At 39.0% G+C, this 20,000-nt stretch overlaps 1 protein-coding gene across 1 annotated transcript in view; it reads left to right on the top strand.

Annotated features, from left to right (window-relative positions):
• The window catches only part of LOC120518113 (importin subunit alpha-7), a 313,398-nt gene that overhangs the window by 200,300 nt on the left and 93,098 nt on the right, over positions 1–20,000 (top strand). Inside the window, exons 8-9 of the mRNA XM_039740716.1 lie at positions 11,605–11,704; positions 19,271–19,434. Coding sequence (XP_039596650.1) covers positions 11,605–11,704; positions 19,271–19,434 — 264 coding nt within the window. The remainder of the gene's footprint in view (positions 1–11,604; positions 11,705–19,270; positions 19,435–20,000) is intronic.

Below are 20,000 nucleotides of genomic sequence, written 5' to 3' on the forward strand. Positions count from 1 at the left end.
GTTTACCAGTTTACTCATTTACCAATCGGAGAACCCTCGTGCTTTCAAGCAGCATAATGTAAACAAAGCCAGACTGCCAGTAATGTGGAGGGTCACAAGAACGTTCTTTTTGGAATGGCTGCATGAGGCTTTCACTCCCACCAGCTAAACAGCTAAAAGCACCAGAAACCCAAGAAATCACAAGAGAGAAAACACCTGAAGGAAAACACTTCATGCCAGAACTCGTTTCATGCAAGGTTAGTTTTCTTGGTGGTTTTTGCATTACGGATTTTTTTCAAAAGTAATTTTTAGTTCATAATGCGATTTGTTGCAATGTTATTTTCTCTTTTTCAAATGTTCGCTTTTTCCTTGTGCTTAAAACTCATGAAAGGTTTACAGATGGAGTTTTTCATAGCGCGATTAGGTGCGGTGTTACATTTCTCTTTTTCAAATGTTCGCTTTTTTCCTTGTGCTTAAAACTCATTAAAAATTGTTTACATGGAGGACTTCATCGTGTGATTTGTTGCAATGTTACTTTTTTGGTTGCTTGCGAGTTGGTTTTTAAATGAAGTTCGGATTTGTGCGATTTTTTTCTGCTGTGCTTAAAACTCATTTTAAAAACATTGTTTACAGCGATCAGGCTTTAGGTTTAATAGCGTGATCTCCTGCAATCTTACTTTTTTGTTTGCTTGTGAGTTGGTTTTGCAAGCGCTTCGGATTTTTTTCTGCTGTGCTTAAAAGTCATTTTAAAAAAAATGCTGCGCGAGCACGTGCTACAGAGAGATTAGAGAGCCAGGCAGCTGACAGGGAAGGGATTGGGGGGACGGATAGGTGTGTGTGTCTGTGTGTTTGTGTGCTCGCGCTACACAGAGAGAGAGCTCGTGAGCCAGCCTGCTCCTGTAGCTGAGGTAGGGAGGGGCTTTGGTGGTGTGTGCGCTACAGAGAGAGCGCGCGTGAGCGAGCCAGCTCCTGTAGCTGATCAGGGAGCCTGGGTGTTTTGTGTCAGTATTATTCAATGTTTTTACATTAGTTTACTATTACACTGTGGATTCTATGGTGTAATTAACTATATTTGTGCTTAATCTTTACATATTTTTACATATTTACATACAGTTTGTACGGTCTGGAACGGATTAATTGTATTTACATACAATCCTATGGGGAAACTGCTTCGGTTCACGACCAACTCGGTTTACGACCAAAGTTCTGGAACGAATTATGGTCGTGAACCGAGGTTCCACTGTACATATCTACATACCTATATACATATCTACATATACACACACATATATATATATATATATATATATATATATATATATATATATACACACATACATACCTATCTACATCATATATACATACATACACACACACAAATTATATGTGTGTGTGTGTGTGTGTGTGTTATATATATATATATATATATATATATATATATATACACATACACACACATATACTTGTTTGTATGTGTCTATATATGAGTGTATAGCTTTGGTCTATGAGTGCAAGGGAAAAATAATAAAATATAGTCTAAGTTATTAAACCGTAAAACATTAATGTTTTAAGAAGTACAGGTACATTGAGCACTACTGGAGTGGTTGCGGGTAAACTACATTTTAAAGACTGTGTAACACAACAGGTAAGTAGAACTAACAGCAGCTAAAATGTATATGGATCATCTCTCGGTAGTAGATCCCTTTTTAAAGGCGCTACACGACGGTTGTGGTATAGAAATTACATTTTCTATGTGAGCGTTCAAATTTGTGCCTCTGGTAATGTGCCTTACCGGCATTTAAAGAAAATTAGTTTTGTGTCCTCTGCAGTGTTAAGAGAGAAAGGCTTTGGTTTGGGATAAAAGGAAAAAGGTGTAAAGAAAGGAAAGTTGCCTTTTTCTTTTATATAGTATAGAGAGATGTGTTCGCTGACGTTATGATTGCCTTTTGTGGACAGTCGCGGTGGGTCTTGTGTAGACTGGTCAGTGGCGGTTCTACATTAAATTGCTCCCCGGGCGAGACTCCTCCGCCCCCCTCCCAAAAAAAACATTAAAAACTACACATTTTGTACACACCACACGTTTTATTGTAGTAATTCCGTCATTCCGTAACAGACCAATTTTTGCAAAAAAAATAAATAAATAAATAAACTGCTCATAACTTAATTATACTCTGTACAAACCAATATTATTTAAAAAAATATTTTAAATTATTAAGAATAATATACAAATAAAATATAGAATCACACTAAAGAAAATTAAATTATTTCACTGCAGAACAGAAAACACAAACTGAAACTAAAATCTGACATTTCTGGCCTTTCTAGATGCAAAGTCATCAATAATGGCATCATATGAGATATGCTCCCCTACTGAATGATTAATGCTTATGACAGCAAGGCCAGTGAGCGTTCCTGAGACATGGTTGACCTCAGGTATATCTTGATTAACTTCAGTTTGGAAAAGCTCCTCTCTGCTTGAGCCACAGTCACTGGCAGGGTAAGTGCAATCCTGAGAGCAGTCAAAAGTTGGGGTAGATCTCAGATAAATCCTTATCGTGCATGAAAGTGATAAGCTCAAGGAGGCTCATGGTTTTTGATGGCAGGTGAGGGAAGTTCTTGATTTCCTGCAAAAGCTCTCTACTTTCCAAATCAGAATGCCCTTCGAAGTGCAGTGTGGTACCTAGTGCATTGCACTGCTCTGTGCTCACTTTGACTTAAGGCAGAAGCGCAGTCAGCATCTCAAAGGCCGGCACAGCTATGCACGCACGCTGGCTGGCTCGACTTTTGCTGGGCAGGAGACCCCAGTTTTGCAGACACGTTCACGATATCAAAAGTCTCAGCTCTTTGGAAGTCATTCATACATATATATATATTTATATATATTTATATATATATATATATTTATATATATATATATATATATATATAATATAGCAAAATACCCGTGCCTCACAGCGGAGAAGTAGTGTGCTAAAGAAGTAATGAAAAAGAAAAGGAAACATTTTAATAATAACGTCACATGATTGACATTGTCATGAGTGTTGCTGTCATATATATGCCTGCCTAAATAAGTCACCCTCGCTTTGCTCTTACTTTTTTACCGTTCATTTAATCATGGCTAATGGCGGAAAAATTATAAAATGGAAGAAGGATGGCTTTACCAAAACAATTATTGATGGCGAATCGATTATTCATAAAGCTTGAATTGGTGATCTGTTTTCTGTGTTAACCTCATATTTTTCATACTTCTTCTCAAACTAAGGTGGTGCGAGGGTAAAATGAATCGGGATGCGCTGATCAATGTAATCGGTGTACCAGGAAATCATGCATTGACAAAAGCTCCCCTTTGCTTGTAATGCAAAGTGTGATTAAATGCATTATTTTTTATCTCGTTATGGAGCACATGCATCGAAGTTTCTTAGCTGTGCTTGTGCTAAGAAAAGGAAAGATTTTAAAAATAACGTAACACGATTGTCAATGTAACCTTTTGTAAGTAGTGCCTGGAGGATTCAGTGTGGAGAAACTCTAGAGACAGCGTGTGTATTAACTGGTGGATTTTTCTGTGAGTATTTGGTGGCAGTCTGACGAAGTTGCTTCGGAAGACGGCGTTAGCTGCGGAGCTCAGCTCAGAGCGAAATGAGGTAAATGGGAGGGGAGATGATGATGGGACTCCCCCACCCGCCTTAACTGTCAATCCCCCACAAACACAGTCTCTCGGAAATTTGCATAAGCACACCCCTTCACCTACAATTTTAACTTAGTTACAAAGTGATCAAAACTCTCGTTTATATCCTGCGTCCTCTCATTAAACTTGTATCCCGCATTACCCGTGGGCATGTGAAACGCTAGCGGCAGCCTGTCTATGAACTTAATTTAAAGTTTAGGTTTACACCTTGCTTTCTTTCCGAGGTAGCAGCACTCATGAATATGGTAGTATATGTCACTTGATCGCTTTTTATTGTTTCGCTGCCTTCTCAATTATATAATGCATGTTTTCTTCCGCGCTTTTTGGAGGTCTTCCTGGTTTTCTACATACTGCGTTGATAGTTAGTTCACGTGATTACGTGGGAGGCGTGATGACGTCACACGAAACTCCGCCCCCCCACTGCCATCCAGCTCAACTCCATTACAGTATATGGAGAAAAATACCTTCCAGTTATGACCATTAGGCGTAGAATTTCGAAATGAAACCTGCCCAACTTTTGTAAGTAAGCTGTAAGGAATGAGCCTGCCAAATTTTAGCCTTCTACCCACACGGGAACTTGGAGAATTAGTGATGAGTCAGTGAGTGAGTGAGGGCTTTGCCTTTTATTAGTATAGATATACTGTGTATATATATATATATATATATATATATATATATATATATATATATATATATATATACACAAATCTACATTATATATTAGGGGTGGGACTCGATTAAAAAAATTAATCCAATTAATTAGAGGCTGTGTAATAATTAATCTTGATTAATCATATGTAATCGCGTAAATTTGCCCCAAAAGCAAATGTTTTTTTTAATTTAAAAGGGTTTTAGTGGGCGACAGAATCAAATAATAGACATGGACATGAATATTGTAAACTCAAGCTCTTTTAATTTCTGGAAAAAAAAATGCTTTTAAACTGCATTTGAATTTAAAACAGAAACAAAAATATCATCCCTGGTTAAAATTGGGCAGACTTAAAAATAAAGTGGTAGTTTAAGTACCTTAAGTACATTTTCAGAATGGTATTGTCTTTAAATAATAATAACCAAAATTTCAACATAAAGTGCAGTTTTTCTTCTTAAAAAATAAGTCAGAAACATAAAAGGTAATTTGACCAGCTTACTCTTTAAACTCTGAGTAACATTAGCCAAAATTATTTTGTACATTAGGCTAAAACAGTTTGATCATTGAATATTTTGTAATTAGATGTAATTAGAATTACTAACGGTCACAGAAGTCCAATGATCCCCAGTAAGAGCCACAAAGTCCGCTTTCTGTAATGCATCTAATTTTCATCTTAACATTTTTGTAGCTGTGATGTGTGCATCAGTGTAATCGATGTACCAGGAAATCATGCATTGACAAAAGTTCCCCTTTACTTGGAACTGAAAGTGTGATTAAATGCGTTATTTTTTGTTATGGAGTACATGCATCGAAGCTTCTCAGCTGTGCTTGTGCCAAGAAAAGGAAAGATTTTAAAAATAACGTAAAATGATTCTGCGTTAACCGCATATTTTTTCACACGTCCCAAACCAAGGAGATGCGAGGTTAAAATGAATCGGGAAGCGCGCATACTTTTTCACACAGGGCCATGTAGGTTTGGATTTTTTCTCCCTAAATAATAAAAACCATCATTTAAAAACTGCATTTTGTGTTTACTTGTGTTATATTTGACTAATGGTTAAATGTGTTTGATGATCAGAAACATTTTGTGTGACAAACATGCAAAAGAATTAGAAATCAGGAAGGGGGCAAATAGTTTTTCACACCACTGTATATATTCGCAGCGGAGAAGTAGTGTGTTAAAGAAGTTATGAAAAACTAAAGGGAACATTTTAAAAATAACGTAACATGATTGTCAATATACAGTAATTGTTTTGTGAGTTTTATTGAGTGTTGCTGTCATCAAGGATTTGATTATCATTATTTCTTTCAATCAGGGTCGTATTTGTACGATGTGTTGTGTTCAAGTTACATTCCGTGTTTGTCAATCGTTGTAAAGATAAGAGGTTTCATTCATCATCAATAAACAGCTCGTCTTCCTCTTTATCTGAGATGTGACACACTGCATGTACGTTTTTTTTACACTGTCTTCCTTTAGCGGGACATTCACTTTTTCCACCGTGTGCTTTGTTTCCGCAGTAGCTGCACTTATGAATATGCTTGTATGTATCAGATGCTTCATATTTTTTTGCGGCTTTCTCAATTGTGTAATTCGGTTTTTGTTCAGCACTCTTTGGAACTGTTGCTTTTTGTCTGTGCACTGCGTCAGTTCACGTGAGCCGCTTGGTGTTCTTGCATCGAAGGTTCCCAGCTGTGCTGGTGCCATCTCGTGTGATGTCCACGGCTGTATGTAATGTCAGCTAAGACCCGGCACTTAAAAGTTTCTCTCGCAGTTTCACTGAGTTTGTGCCAAACACCACCCTGACCATCTCATCTTCCTCTGCATAAGCAGAGTCCTTCACATATGAACACCCTTATGCTTGAACATGGTGTTAGTTATGGACAATCCGTGGTGAGCACAGAAGTCCAATAACAAAACACCGCTCGGGTTCAGATCGGGTGGCCATTCCTGCCAGTCACGCCCTTCCAGGTCTCACTGTCATTGCCCACGTGGGCATTGAAGTCTCCCAGCAAAACGAGGGAATCCTCAGACGGTATGCCCTCTAGCACCCCCTCCAGAGACTCCAAAAAGGGTGGATACTCCAAACTGCTGTTCGGCACATACGCACAAACAAGAGTCAGGACCCTTCACCCCTACCCGAAGGCGGAGGGAGGCCACCCTCTCGTCCACCGGGTTAAACCCCAACGCACAGGCTCCAAGTCGGGGAGCAATAAGTATGCCCACACCTGCTTGGCGCCTCTCACCGGGGGCAACTTCAGAGTGGTAGAGAGTCAAGCCCCTCTCAAGGAGATTGGTTCCAGTGTCCAAGCTGTGCGTCAAGGTGAGTCTGACTATATCTAGCCGGAACCTTTCAACCTCGCGCACTAGCTCAGGCTCCTTCCCCTTCAGAGAGGTGACATTCCACGTCCCAAGAGCCAGTTTCTGTAGCCGAGGATCAGACCGCCAAGGTCCCCGCCTCTGGCCACCACCCAACTCACACTGCACCCGACCTTCTTGGCCCCTCCCATAGGTGGTGAGCCCATGGGAAGGAGGACCCACGTTACCTCTTCGGGCTGTGTATACACTCGTGCTTCTCAGCGGAGAAGTAGTGTGTTAAAGTTATGAAAAAGAAAAGGGAACATTTTTAAAATAACGTACCATAATTGTCAATATACAGTAATTGTTTTGTGAGTGTTATGAGTGTTGCTGTCATCAAGGATTTGATTATCATTATTTCTTTCAGTCAGGTTCATATTTGTAGGATGTGTTGTGTTCGAGTTACATTCCGTGTTTGTCAATCGTTGTAAAGATAACAGGTTTCATTCATCGATTCGTTTCTTACTGCATCAATAAACAGCTCGTCTTCCTCTTTATCTGAGACGTGACACACTGCATGCACAGGTTTTTTTTTTTTTTTTTTTAAACACTGTCTTCCTTAGCGGGACATTGACTTTTTCCACCGTGTGCTTTGTTTCTGCAGTAGTTGTCGTCTGCATAAGCATAGTTCTTCACCTGGGAATATTTAGCGGCAGTGTTTCTATTGGATTGCCGCTGACGGACGGCCTTATATGGGCCATCGAGCAGACGTCTATCATAGTATATGGACGAAAGAAATAGGTTCCAGTTATGACCATTACACGTAGAATTTCGAAATGAAACCTGCCCACCTTTTTTAAGTAAGCTGTAAGGAATGAGCCTGCCAAATTTCAGCCTTCTACCTACACAGGAAGTTGGAGAATTAGTGATGAGTGAGTGAGTGAGTCAGTGAGGGCTTTGCCTTTTATTAGTATAGATAAATTCTTCAACATCAGCTTGTATTATCCTAGTATTTCCCTCTACTTACCCTTTACCTGTATTCACTCAAGAATAAGTGTACTTGTCAAGTTCGTTATATGGTTGGTCTGCTTTTGCACTTTAAGATGAACACACACATACATAGCTATACGCATACACACAGACCCTAACCACAACAGTGCCCCGTGAATGACACACACGCGCTGATTAACCTTTAGCACTTTAAACCACACAAGTCCTTTAGGAATAACACAGCCTGTCACTCTGCACTTCAAGAGACTTAACCTCTCAGCACGAAAAACATACAATGTTTTAATGATATCTCAGACCTAAATATTACTTTTCATCTACAAGAATACATTTAAACATACAAAGACTCCTCACTCTTGACTATATGCCATTTATCAGCCAAGAATACCTTCTTCACATACTGTTCTCTACTACTGAGTGGATCTGTCACTCGCAGCCTTAATTAACCTCCGAGCACAGAGGTAATAGCAAATCTCTGTCTGCACTAGGTGCTCAAAGAAATCTAACTTATTATTTCAATCACTGTATAGACATTAAATCAAAGCATAGAAAGTTAAAAGCAGCATGGTATTTATTACAAGAATACTAATAATACCACTGGAACAAAGAATAATACAAAATAGGTACTGGTAGGAAAGTCTGGATATATATAATCTTTAGAAAAAGCTTACGAAAAAAGTTACAGATGACAAGGATGAATGTCGCAGGTGGCTTCTGATCTAGCACTCATAGTTGCTCATGATGGTTTTCTGACAACCAGTGACGTCTTCGTCCGTTGTTCTTCCTCCCTCCTTCCTTACTTTCCTACTCACTTCTCAGACGAAGCATATTTATACTAATACTGTACCAGGGGGTTTTGCAAGATGTTATTGATAAATATTCTGATTGCCTGGCTGTCAATATGAAGAATTAATTCACTGTCCATTTTCTCAAAAAATAAAACCTTTTATGTTCTCTGAGGTATCGGCAGATCTTCCTTTCCCAGGCTGTAAAATAATTAGATGTCCATCCTTTCTCAGGTTATAAAGTAATTGAGCCACCAGCATATCTTCCTTTCTTTGTTGGAACAGCTGTTTTAACAGTGAGGTATAACTGGGTATAAGACATGCTTTTATTTGTAATGAACGTAGTTCAACTGTTGTCTTGTATTGAACAAAATATAATGGAAATATAAGTGAAAATGTACAGGTTTTTGTACCCCACAACAGAGCTCATCAACAAAGAAACATGAAAAATAAGATTTAGCAAAACAAATAATAGTAATAATTATAATTAATAATTCATTACTTTACACCCAATAACAAAGACATTTTAAAGACAAATCATTAAAATATACTAATCCATTTTTATGCCATATGTGTGGTGCCTTGCTCTTAAACATTTACTTGGATAGGTTTTTTTTCTCTAGGGCAGTGGGAAAACAATTTGAATTGTTCAATTGTAATATAAATTTAACCTCTGTCATGTGAGTAATTAAACCGTGTGAATGAAATAGTTTAGGATTAGGGTTAGTTCTATTAAAAAAAAAAATCCATTTCCTGTCATGACCACCCATTTAAATTGGAGGAGGATCTCCTATTTCAAAAGGAAAACTAATGTTATTGCTAATACTGTGCACTTTTTAAATTTTATGCACTTTGAGATGTGCCTGGATCAGATAGAGGTTAGGAGCATGTGCTGATACAGCACATTGCCGCACCCAGCATACAACAAGCCAATTCAGGATCCAGATTAGGACCTGAGTGCAGCCGTGCAATGGGTGACACCTCGGCACCACACTAGTTCAGATGGAGTGGAACAGTGTGAGGTTTTTTATGGTGGCTGAAGTGCCAATTCTGCCACCAACCCCGAAGTGTTTCCATGCAGGTTGGAGGACCTATATGCTGTCAGCAAAATATTTATTTTTTCTTTATTTCAAAAGTGGAAAAAAGTATTTCAACTACCTCTGATTCTGTTAAGTTATAGCTTTTTTGTTGTTTTTTTATGCCTTTTAATGTGCCTGTGTCAGATGTGACCAAATGTAAAAGGGAAAACAATGAATAAACATTGCCTGTTTTTAAATACATTTATTTATGTTGATTTCAAATTTGGCATTACTTGCTGCTTACCGGCTGCTGAAAATGTCAGCCCCAACAGAAATTGTAATTGAATAGTCCTGCCCTAACTAGAGTGTCAATAATAATACACATCATGAATATAATACTTGAGGACATTCATCACTTTCCTGGAACCGGCCATACCATTTCCTTGTGTGTATGTGTTGGTTAGCTGAATGCCCTGCACACACTCATACTGGACGTCTATGCTGCCTTACCTCAAGCTGGATTGGATTGTGCAGGCTAAAGATGGTACCACACTATGTGGAAGGGCCAGATGGTATAGATTCAGCTGAATTGGACATGAGCAACATACAGGCTTGTGCATATGTTGCAAGTAAAATTGAATGTAAATAATTGTAAGGTGTTACACATAGGGAGTAGAAATCTTTGTTTTACATGTTCTATGGGAAAGTACACCAAATACTCTAGGGTTCATGTTGAATTTGTCACTATCGTAATTAAGAAGGCTAATAAGGTATTGGGTTATATAGCACAATGTTTGAAGTATAAGTTTTATATACAGTACAGTAACTCGCTAGTCAGGACTTCTCTGGAATGCTAGAGTTATGGTCTCCATATTGCAAAAGCGAAAAAAAAAAAAGGTGCAGATGTGCTAGAGAAAGTCTGAAGATGAATAATTGGGCTGATTCTGGATCTAGGAGGTATGAGAAAAATTGAAGCAATTGATTAAAAAGTGACATTATTGAAGTGTTTCAGATTATGTGGTGTTGGAGTGATCCTATACAAGCCTGAAATCCACTTTGTATGGGATGTGAGTGGATTAAAGTTTTTCTTACAGGTCTAATTTTGACTATTTTGAAGCAATGAGGAGTAATGCTAGCGATTAGAGAGGTATTCATTCAGTTTTGGGATGTTAAATGAGCCTTTCAGGGGTCAGATTGAAATTTTAGGGAGAGGTGGTTAATTTCCTTTATAAATCAATAATTAAATTTTCCTTTTCGCTCATTTAATTTATCACCTGTTTTGCATATTTTCTTAAGTATGTTTTGATCTTTTTGTAATATAACTAAACATTCTCTAACCTTATATGAATGTTGTTTTTTAAAGTTTTATTCTAGGAAGGAATGGTTTTTCTAAGTGTATTTCACATTCAAGTAGCAGTTCAGGGACTGGGGCCTTTGTTAAAGTCGAGGGTCAGGTGAATTCAACCCAATATCAACAAATTGTTAAGGATAATTTTCATGCATCAGTCACAAAGTTGAAGTTACGCAGGGGTTGGATATTCCAACAAGACAATGACCCAAAACACAGTTCAAAATCTACAAAGGCATTCATGCAGAGGGAGAAGTACAATGTTCTGGAATGGCTGTCACAGTCCCCTGACTTGAATATCATCGAAAATCTATGGGGTGATTTGAAGCAGGCTATGTATCTATCTAAACAAAAATCCAAAGAATTAAGAGGGGTTCCCAAACCTTTTCATATGACTGTATGTGTATCTACATCAGGGCTCTCAAACTGGACTTAAATGCCAAATCAATCACTGTTTTTATGCAGTCTGTACATTTGCCTTGTTTTTCTTTCAGGTGTTTCAATTTTCCCCTCACATTCCAAACATATGTTAATTCATGTCAATTAGTGACTCTAAATTGTTTTTTCATGTGTTAGTGGGTGGTTGCTACATGAGCATGCACAGCAGTGTCATTTAAAGGAATGGTTTTCCTGTATTGTATATGTGCTGCTTGAGTAGACTCTGTCTTTCTTCGTTTCTCAGTTTGGATACAATGGCTTATGGAATGGGTTAGATGGATTACATAGCATATTAATAACTGAAATAACACAGATTAATTAAACTGTTCATATATTTAAATAAGTTCCATTCTTGTTTTTATTTTTGTTAATTTTTTGTAACTTGCATTTCCCTTAGGTTATTGACCAAGTCCACTAGGCTAACAATGACTAGAAATGCTGTTTGGGCTTTGTCAAATCTTTGTCGTGGGAAAAGTCCACCCCCTGATTTTGAAAAGGTATGTGAAAGAACTTGACAATAAGTAAATAGATGAATGAGAAATGTTGATTTTAAAATTAAGGATTGTTTAATTTTACTGTTCTGTTTTTTTCACTTTATAGTTAGTCTGTCAGTTACTATTATTGTATTTACTTTCAGATATTTATTGTCCAACAGGCTTTTTGTGTTACAAAGCGTGGAGGTATATGTTGTCATCTTTTAAATTAGAGGCTAACAAGTTATGTATTGTGGAAGTTTATTAGTTCAGAATTCCATAATATTGTCTTTACCCAAAAATCATGCTTTGTAAAGTGAAGATGTATTTATAATTAAAAAAAAAAAAAAAGTTCCACCTGTCCAGCTTAAAGTTGTGGGGTTACTCAAATCAAATCAAAGGGCTTCAAACATAATGAGTATTCCTACTTTAAAGCCTTACATTTTTAAAATAATTGTTCACATCACAGCCTAACCTTTGTCTCTGTAAACTATATACTGTACATTTGTAACCGGCAGTTTTACTCCAAAGCACATGTAAATAAACAAACTACTTTTAGTATTTAAAAGTAATTAATCATATAGTTTCAGCTGTCTTTGTTAATGTTTGTGGCTTTAAATAGTTTAAATCATGTTATTTATTTCTGTGTGATCTTTTTGTTTGAATGTTTGTTTTAATGTTTCATGTTACCAGATTCCTTTGAAACAACTAAGAAATGAAAATGTACAATTTTTTTTAGTGAATGTTCTTTAATGCTGAGTTTTGACAAATGCTCCGAATAAACATTATATTTTGTGCCTTACCCATCTTCCTCCCCCTCTAAACCTCCAACTAAATCTACATGTTAACCAAACAGATGGCCAGAGAGAGCGCCACAGGCTCTTTTCAACAGTGTTTGGCAAACTGTTGGTTATCAAAATACACAATGTTGATGTTCATTTTATATCTGATATCAGCACATTCACATTTGATATCACCTGATTTTTCCATTTGCAATATTATATTTTGATTTTTTTTATCAACATTTAAGTATCTGACATCCTTATTTCAATTTGATCTCAAGTAGAGCTGTTTGCAAGATGGACATTTAGTTCAACCATTTGTTTGATTGTGTCACATCACAATGCTGTTTTTTTTTTTTTTTAAGGTCAGCAACTGTCCACATACTGCAGATTTTGGGACTACTGTTGAATGTGTATAATTTGACAGTAATAAAGATTACAGTTTGCCTTTAATAAAAGTTGATCTTATAGGAGAAAGCAAAATGTGTAGGAAGTCTAAGTGTACAAGTTGTTTAGGTTTAAAATACACTGTCAATAACAAATCCGTTGGTAACTGAATGGTATAATAGCAACTTTTGTTTCTACATGCTCACAAACACATTAGCAATCTTTATATTCCTGAAAATTAAAACACTAATTATCTTTTTTATTACAAATTGTTGCTAAAATGAAATCAAAACAATTTCTTATTGAGTTCCCTATCCATAAGTTGTACATCTCCATTTAAAATATTACTTCTGCAAAACCTTTACTGGTTAATTAATTTACATAATATGTACAAGCACATATGCATAATGTGTTAGTTTTTCAGTTTTTAGATTTAAAGTAAAATTTTTTAAAATCTAACACTTTTCAAGAAAACGCAAATGAAGTGAAGAGGAAGTAATAGCAAAGGGGACAAAAATCCCAAAACACAACCATTGTTAGAGTAGGACTTGATATCACACTTCTACCATTTGATATCAACTTTTTAGGTTTCTTAAATTTGGTATTTGAATTTGGGATCGCAATGGGCCAGACAGAGTTCACATTTTAACATGGAAGTCTTACCATCCTAGTCAAATATTCAGAGGTTTAGTGCAGTTGTCGATATGTTTAGTATTGATGAATTACTTTGAGTTAGACAAAGCAGAAATGGTGAATGCTGTCTCATGTACACTCCTTCATGGCAACAGTATTCCTTGATGGCACTTGCCTGTTTTAGCAGGATAATGCACCCTGCCACACTGTAAAAATTGTTGAGGAATGGCTTGATGAACATAACAAAGAGTTCAAGGGGTTCACTTGGCCTCCAAATTCCCCAGGTCACAATCCAATCAAGCATCTGTGGGATCTGCTAGAAAAACAAGTCTGAACCAAAGAGGCTTTACCTTGCAAATTACAGGATATAAAACATCTGTTGCTAATATATTGGTTCCAGATATCGCAGGACAACTTAAGAGGCCTTGTGGAGTTCAAGCCTTGACAGGTCAGAGCTATTTTAGCGGCACTGGAGGAACCTACATAATATTTGGCAGGTGACAAGCAGAAATATTGAATGTTGTCTCAATCATCCTCTTACAATGACAAGTGAAAAGATCATTTTAGTGTTTCAGTATAGAAAGAAAAGATAATGAACAGGTTCAAAACACTTTTGACTCATGGCACGTGTTACATTACATTTTTGCAAAAACAAAGTTATTTCAGTTATATTGATCTAATACCAATCTAAACTTGTGGGCTGTACAACTTAGATATTTAGCTACTCTCTAAACAAACCTTTAAGTAAAACCTGACTGAAACTTGTCAAGAACAGAATCCAAATCATATTATGCGATATCATCTACTGTTAAATTCTGCTTTGTTCTTGTCATATTTTAATTTTACCATTATACTATATTGAGGAATACTTGTGTTTTGTTCTGTGTATTGTGTTGTATTGTATTGACCCTCTTCTCTTTCACACCCACTGCACACCAAACCTACCTGAAAAGGGGTCTCTCTTTGAAGTGCCTTTCCCAAGGTTTTTTTTTTTTTTTTGGGCAGGAGTTTTTCTTTTTCTTGTTAGAGAGTCATGGCTGGGGGCTGTCCAGAAGCAGGGCCTGTTAAAGCTCATTGTGGCACCACTTGTGTGTTTTTGGGCTATACAAAAATAAATTGTACTCTATTGTAATGTTTATTCACGTTATTCACATTTAGCTGCACAATGTCTGCCTTTCCTAGGACTTTACTTAGTCAGGTTAGACATTGATGTAAAATTTTCAAAAACAGAGGAGTCAACATTTTTCTTGAGCAGGGATTTAACAGCAGCAGTCAAGACAGTCTGAGAAGACACCCATATCTAATGATGAATTTACTATATCATGAACACTATCAATTAGCATACCAGACACTTTGAAAAAACATGTTGGTATCGGGTCAAAGATGCTGGTGGAGGGTCTCAGTTGAGAAATTATATATATATATATATATATATATATATATATATATAAAATTCACTAAGGGCACACAAGACACTGAGCGCAAGCAAGACAGAGCCCCTCCCGCCAACTCTAACCCTCCTACCGCGTCATGGGATACGCACGATAGAGCCACGCACGCCAACTATAACCGTCCTCCCGAGTCCAGTGTCGCTCTCGAGGCACGCAACAACTCACCAAACACAGCCTCAGTTGCTTTCGTCTGTGCAAAAGTCCACATGCACCTCTGAGCCACTTTACACCGCACGCAAGACAGAGAGCCACAATCGCCAACTCACAGAACCCCGCCCACCAACTCTAACTAAGGGCAAGCAAGACAGAGAGCCATACCTGCCAACTCAGAGCCCTGCCCACCAACTCTAAGACCATTGGGATACGCACGCATTTAGTGTATAAATGGATATAAATAATTGCATGTAAACGATTCGCCAAAATCTGTTGTATGTAAACAATACTGTTTAAAACATTATTGTTTTTTCATCAGAAAACCCGGTTTCCACGTCTACCTGTATCAGTTCAAATGGCACTTTTACCACTCGCAATAGGGCGGACGCGCTGACTTATCATGACGACTGGGCAACACAGTGGATGCGGCGTCTATTGTGAATGGAACCCGGGCACAGACAGGCAGACATGTTGTTTTTCCACCACCACACGTTTATTTACAATATATACAAAGTCAAAATCAGTGCACACACAAACCCCATAAAGTCCTGGCTACACAATGCCGCCTTCTTCGGGCCGCCTCCACACTCTCCTCTGCTTCGTCCTGCTTCCACCCGACTGGCGGCCCCTTTTATCCACACCCGGATGTGCTCCAGGTGCTCCCCGGCAATCACCCGCAGACATGCCCCAGTGTGGCGGAAGTACTGGCTGTCCTCCCGGAAGCACTCAGAGTGTCCCTGCTTCTCTTCCCCCCAGCACTTCCTGGTGTGGCGGAAGTGCTGAGGTCCAGGGCTCCCAAGGCATCAGGGCGCCCCCTGGCGGTGACCACGGGCCCCTACAGGGCTGGGCTTCCAAGCCCTCAACCCGTGGCCCCCAAAGCAACCAGGGTGGCAGCCCCCACGTGATCCCAGGTGGCCGCACGCCCTCTTCCGGTCCTTTATGGCATCCCGGCCGGGCTGTCGCCCCTGGCATTCCTGACAGTGCCCCACAGCCAGTGAAGACCACTCGGGAGGAGCGGCACATCCCGCAAGGGCAGCTTACCCCCGAAGCGGGTCCTACTCCTGAGCCACCGAGGTCCAACTCGGCACCCCGGGGCTTGCTTTTCGGCACCCTCTCCGAGGACAGCATGCCCCTTTAGTTGGAGCCACTCGCACTCTCCTAGCCTCCGCCAGCCGTGGCGACACTCCCTCGCCAGCGGAGAGTCCTTCTGGCAGACGGCCTGTCTCCTAAGGGCAGGTTCCCAACGAAGCTGGTCCTACTGTTTGTCCAGGGTCCGGTCCTGAAATGAATAGAAACAAGGGGGCAGAGCAGCTGCCTGGACACCCTTCCCTGGTGTCCCTCTGCGTTGCGCAGTGGCAGCGCTCCCCCCGCCGACCGGTACCCCGGCACTTGCCTGTTCGGCACCCCCTCCGCGGGTTCCATGTCCCTCCTGTCAGTGAACCAGACGGGACCGCCTGCAGTCTTTTCCTCTCCGCTGACCTTATGGGTTCCCTCTGCCCCTGCAGAGGGCGGCCTGCACTCGGACTTGTGCACCCAGCACCACGTCCCCTTATATTGGAGGAACCGGCATTCACCCTTCAATTCCTCCTATCGCTCTGGGACGCCCTGATGGTCTGAGTCTCCTTATTGCATAAAAAGAGGCACCTTCCCGTCTGCGTCCCTGTAGAGCGGCGCGAGACTGCCGCCGACTTGGGGCGGAGGGCGCTAGGACCTGGGGCACTCAACAGCCCGTGTCCTGCCAGCCCTCTTGCTGTCTCTCCCCTCATCGCGCGCACAACCCCCTGTGCCGCATCCACTGTCGGAGGTCTGCTTACTGGATGCTGATCGTTGGTATCACAGCCAAGTTCAGCAGACCCTCCTTTATGCTGTACGGGGATGGCTGTACTCGCCTTCCCTGCCGCACCCCTCCGGCTGAAGAATCCAGCGTTGCGCCATCTAATCGCCATCAACAGCTCTTCGATTGACGCGACCGCCTTCATCTCCAGTACCCGCAATTCCGTCTGGAGGGCACGTAGCACCTGCAACAAATGCTGCTCCGCGGGCTGAAGGCATGCCTCCAGCTCCGACAGAGCAGCCGGCAAAGACAGGAAGTTAACCAACGCAGAGCTTACCTGTCCGTCAGCCCCAGACTCTGCCAACTTCCTGTGGGCCTCTTCCTCCGGCCCAATCGGGTCTCCCCACGGCATGCGATGGAGATTCCTTCGTCCTGCCTCTCTCCAGTCATTGGCAGGCCCGCAAGACACACCATCCAACTGCGTGCCTGACATGGGGAGGGACTTTTTTAATAGGATCAGTATTTGGGGATGTACTATATTATTTCTAATATCATAAATTTTGTGATTAGAAAATATAGCAAAAGCCTCACAAGTTTCACTGGAAGTTTTTTGGAGGTATTACATTGAGTGACCGGGTTTAGCATAATAAAACTGTGGGATTATTATCATTCTTTATAATACTAGAGAAATAACACCATCTCTCAAGACAGACTATGTTGTTATATTTCATAGTGGACAATTAATTTAGTTTTTCTCCATTTACACTTGGCTTTCTGGCATGTTATCTTTAAATCGGACACTCTTTGGGTCTTCTGTGGTGTAAAAGTGATAGAGAATTTTTTTAACTGTCTTTTCAGGAACGACTATGTCTGTGTTAGCTCTCACTTTAACATTAAAATTTACCACCTTACTATTTGCATTATTAACATTATTGTAGTAAGCAGTAAAAATGAACTGGTTGCTTAAAATGTTTGTAAACTTTGAAGCTGCAAATGAACCAAAGAAGCATTTAACAATACATGTATCATTAATTTTATCTATCAGTATTTTTATATAAAAATTATGAGGTTTTTGTAAAATAACTATTTTCACTCATTTTGTTCATTTTATGACAGACTATACAAGATTGGACATATTACTCTTAAATGCTTAAGCAGATATGAAGCATGCATGCTTAAAGATATAAGAACCAATGAGTGGTTCCTTTAAAACGTAAACAGTTGTGGCAAAAGCATTTTACTACCCAACTTCCACTGGCTGTATTAGGGGTATGCTTACTATTTTAAAGTTAAGGCAGAAATGATACCCGACGTTTACACATGGCTTTTTGGGTTAATTTTGGTAAACCACTTGTAGTACTGTATGTCTAGCTGGAATTGCTATAGTAAGCGCACATCTGTGCTTGTTGCAACCAAAGATTGATAGACGTCATTCCTGCCAACATAAAATAGGCAGTTTCATTTAAAGTTCTCTTCTTTTACACTTGCTGTATTTTAAATTATACATTATTACAGAGGTTTCAGTCTTCAGCCAAATCATTATCTTTAACAAAAGAGAGGAATGCATTTTTATATTGTCTAGTATGGAACTTTATATCTGAAACCTTTTTTTCTCAAAATGTTGTTACATTATTATGTGACAAAGACTATTTTATTTCACTAACACATTATTGCCTGGATGTGGATATCATTACACACACATTAATTTGACTACCACTATAGACTACCTTTTAACAAATTAAGCATATGTGGTGGGCAATCCAGAGCCAAAAAAAGCTGTACTGTATGCCAGTACATTCTATGGCATGGAGACGGTACTCAAAATACAGAGAGTATCTGGAGTAGGATTTGAGCACAAGTTTCAGCATCACTAACAACTGCATGAAACAGATTTGTATAATCATTAATTTTATTCTTCTGTGTGGAGTATTAAATGTACAGTATATTTTACATATGTAGCAAAAACTTTGTTTTTGTTTGTTTTTATTCATTTATTGTTCAGTGCTTTTTTGTTTACATTAGGGAATGGCTGTTGTTGTATTTTTCACATCTGACTAATATATTAAAAAGCAGTTATATAGAGTAGTAATAGCCATTATCAATGCTAGTAATATCTTGACTGCATTTGTAAATCAATTTAAAGTTATCTTAATTTTTAAAAAGTTATCGATTTCTATTAAAAAATTAGCATTTCTTTGTGTGTGCAAACTTTTGACAGGTAGTGTATGTATATAATTTGTAATACTTTAGGATGTTGAATTGATCATGATTTAAGTAGTCAGATAACATCTGACCATAGATCAGGGTATGTTAATTTAAAATAGTAATGCTTGAGCACTGATTTTAATAGTTTATTATTTTATTTTGCGTTTTTTACTTTTTCTTATTAATTTTATGATTTAAATTTTAGGTGTCCCCTTGCTTGCCAGTCCTGTCTCGCCTTCTTTTCAGTAGTGACCCAGACCTTCTGGCAGATGCCTGTTGGGCGCTTTCATATTTGTCAGATGGTCCAAATGAGAAAATACAGGCTGTGATTGATTCTGGAGTTTGTAGAAGATTAGTAGAGCTTTTGATGTAAGTTTTTTGTGATGTTAAATCCTCTACTTTTTCTACCCTTTACAACTTACTATGTTGAGTTATAGAATAAATTCCGAAACCAGCAATATCCAAAGCCAAAAGCCTTCTGGTTTCAGTTTAGACTTTTATTAAAGATAATAAACAGCCATGCTCTGTTCCTGAGCCCAAAAACATTTTCTACATAGCTCTACACAGATAAAGATACTTTGACATTCCTGCTATGCTAATGGCAACGCCTAATGGCGTTTTGCTGCCTTCATGTGATTGATTACCCTTCAGCCATGCCCATTTTATTATGTTTTGCCTATCCATGTTTATTTTTCATTATGCAAATAGCCGACGCCTGTTTGAAATTTGCTGTCTTTGTCTGGTATCCTTTTGAGCTTCGCCTCCTTATTCCTAATCCTCCACCCAGCCTTTGGCATCAGGTTTCAGGGCATTTTACATTGGTGGAGTAGTAAGACTTGGTGCATCTCAGTACATTCCGCTGTTTTAACTATCTAATACTCAGTGCAATTCAGTATTTAACCCATATTAGTGGTGAGATTACAATATTCTTTAAA

Source organism: Polypterus senegalus, chromosome 17, assembly GCF_016835505.1.
Source record: "Polypterus senegalus isolate Bchr_013 chromosome 17, ASM1683550v1, whole genome shotgun sequence".
In the NCBI taxonomy this organism is placed as follows: Eukaryota; Metazoa; Chordata; class Cladistia; order Polypteriformes; family Polypteridae; genus Polypterus; species Polypterus senegalus.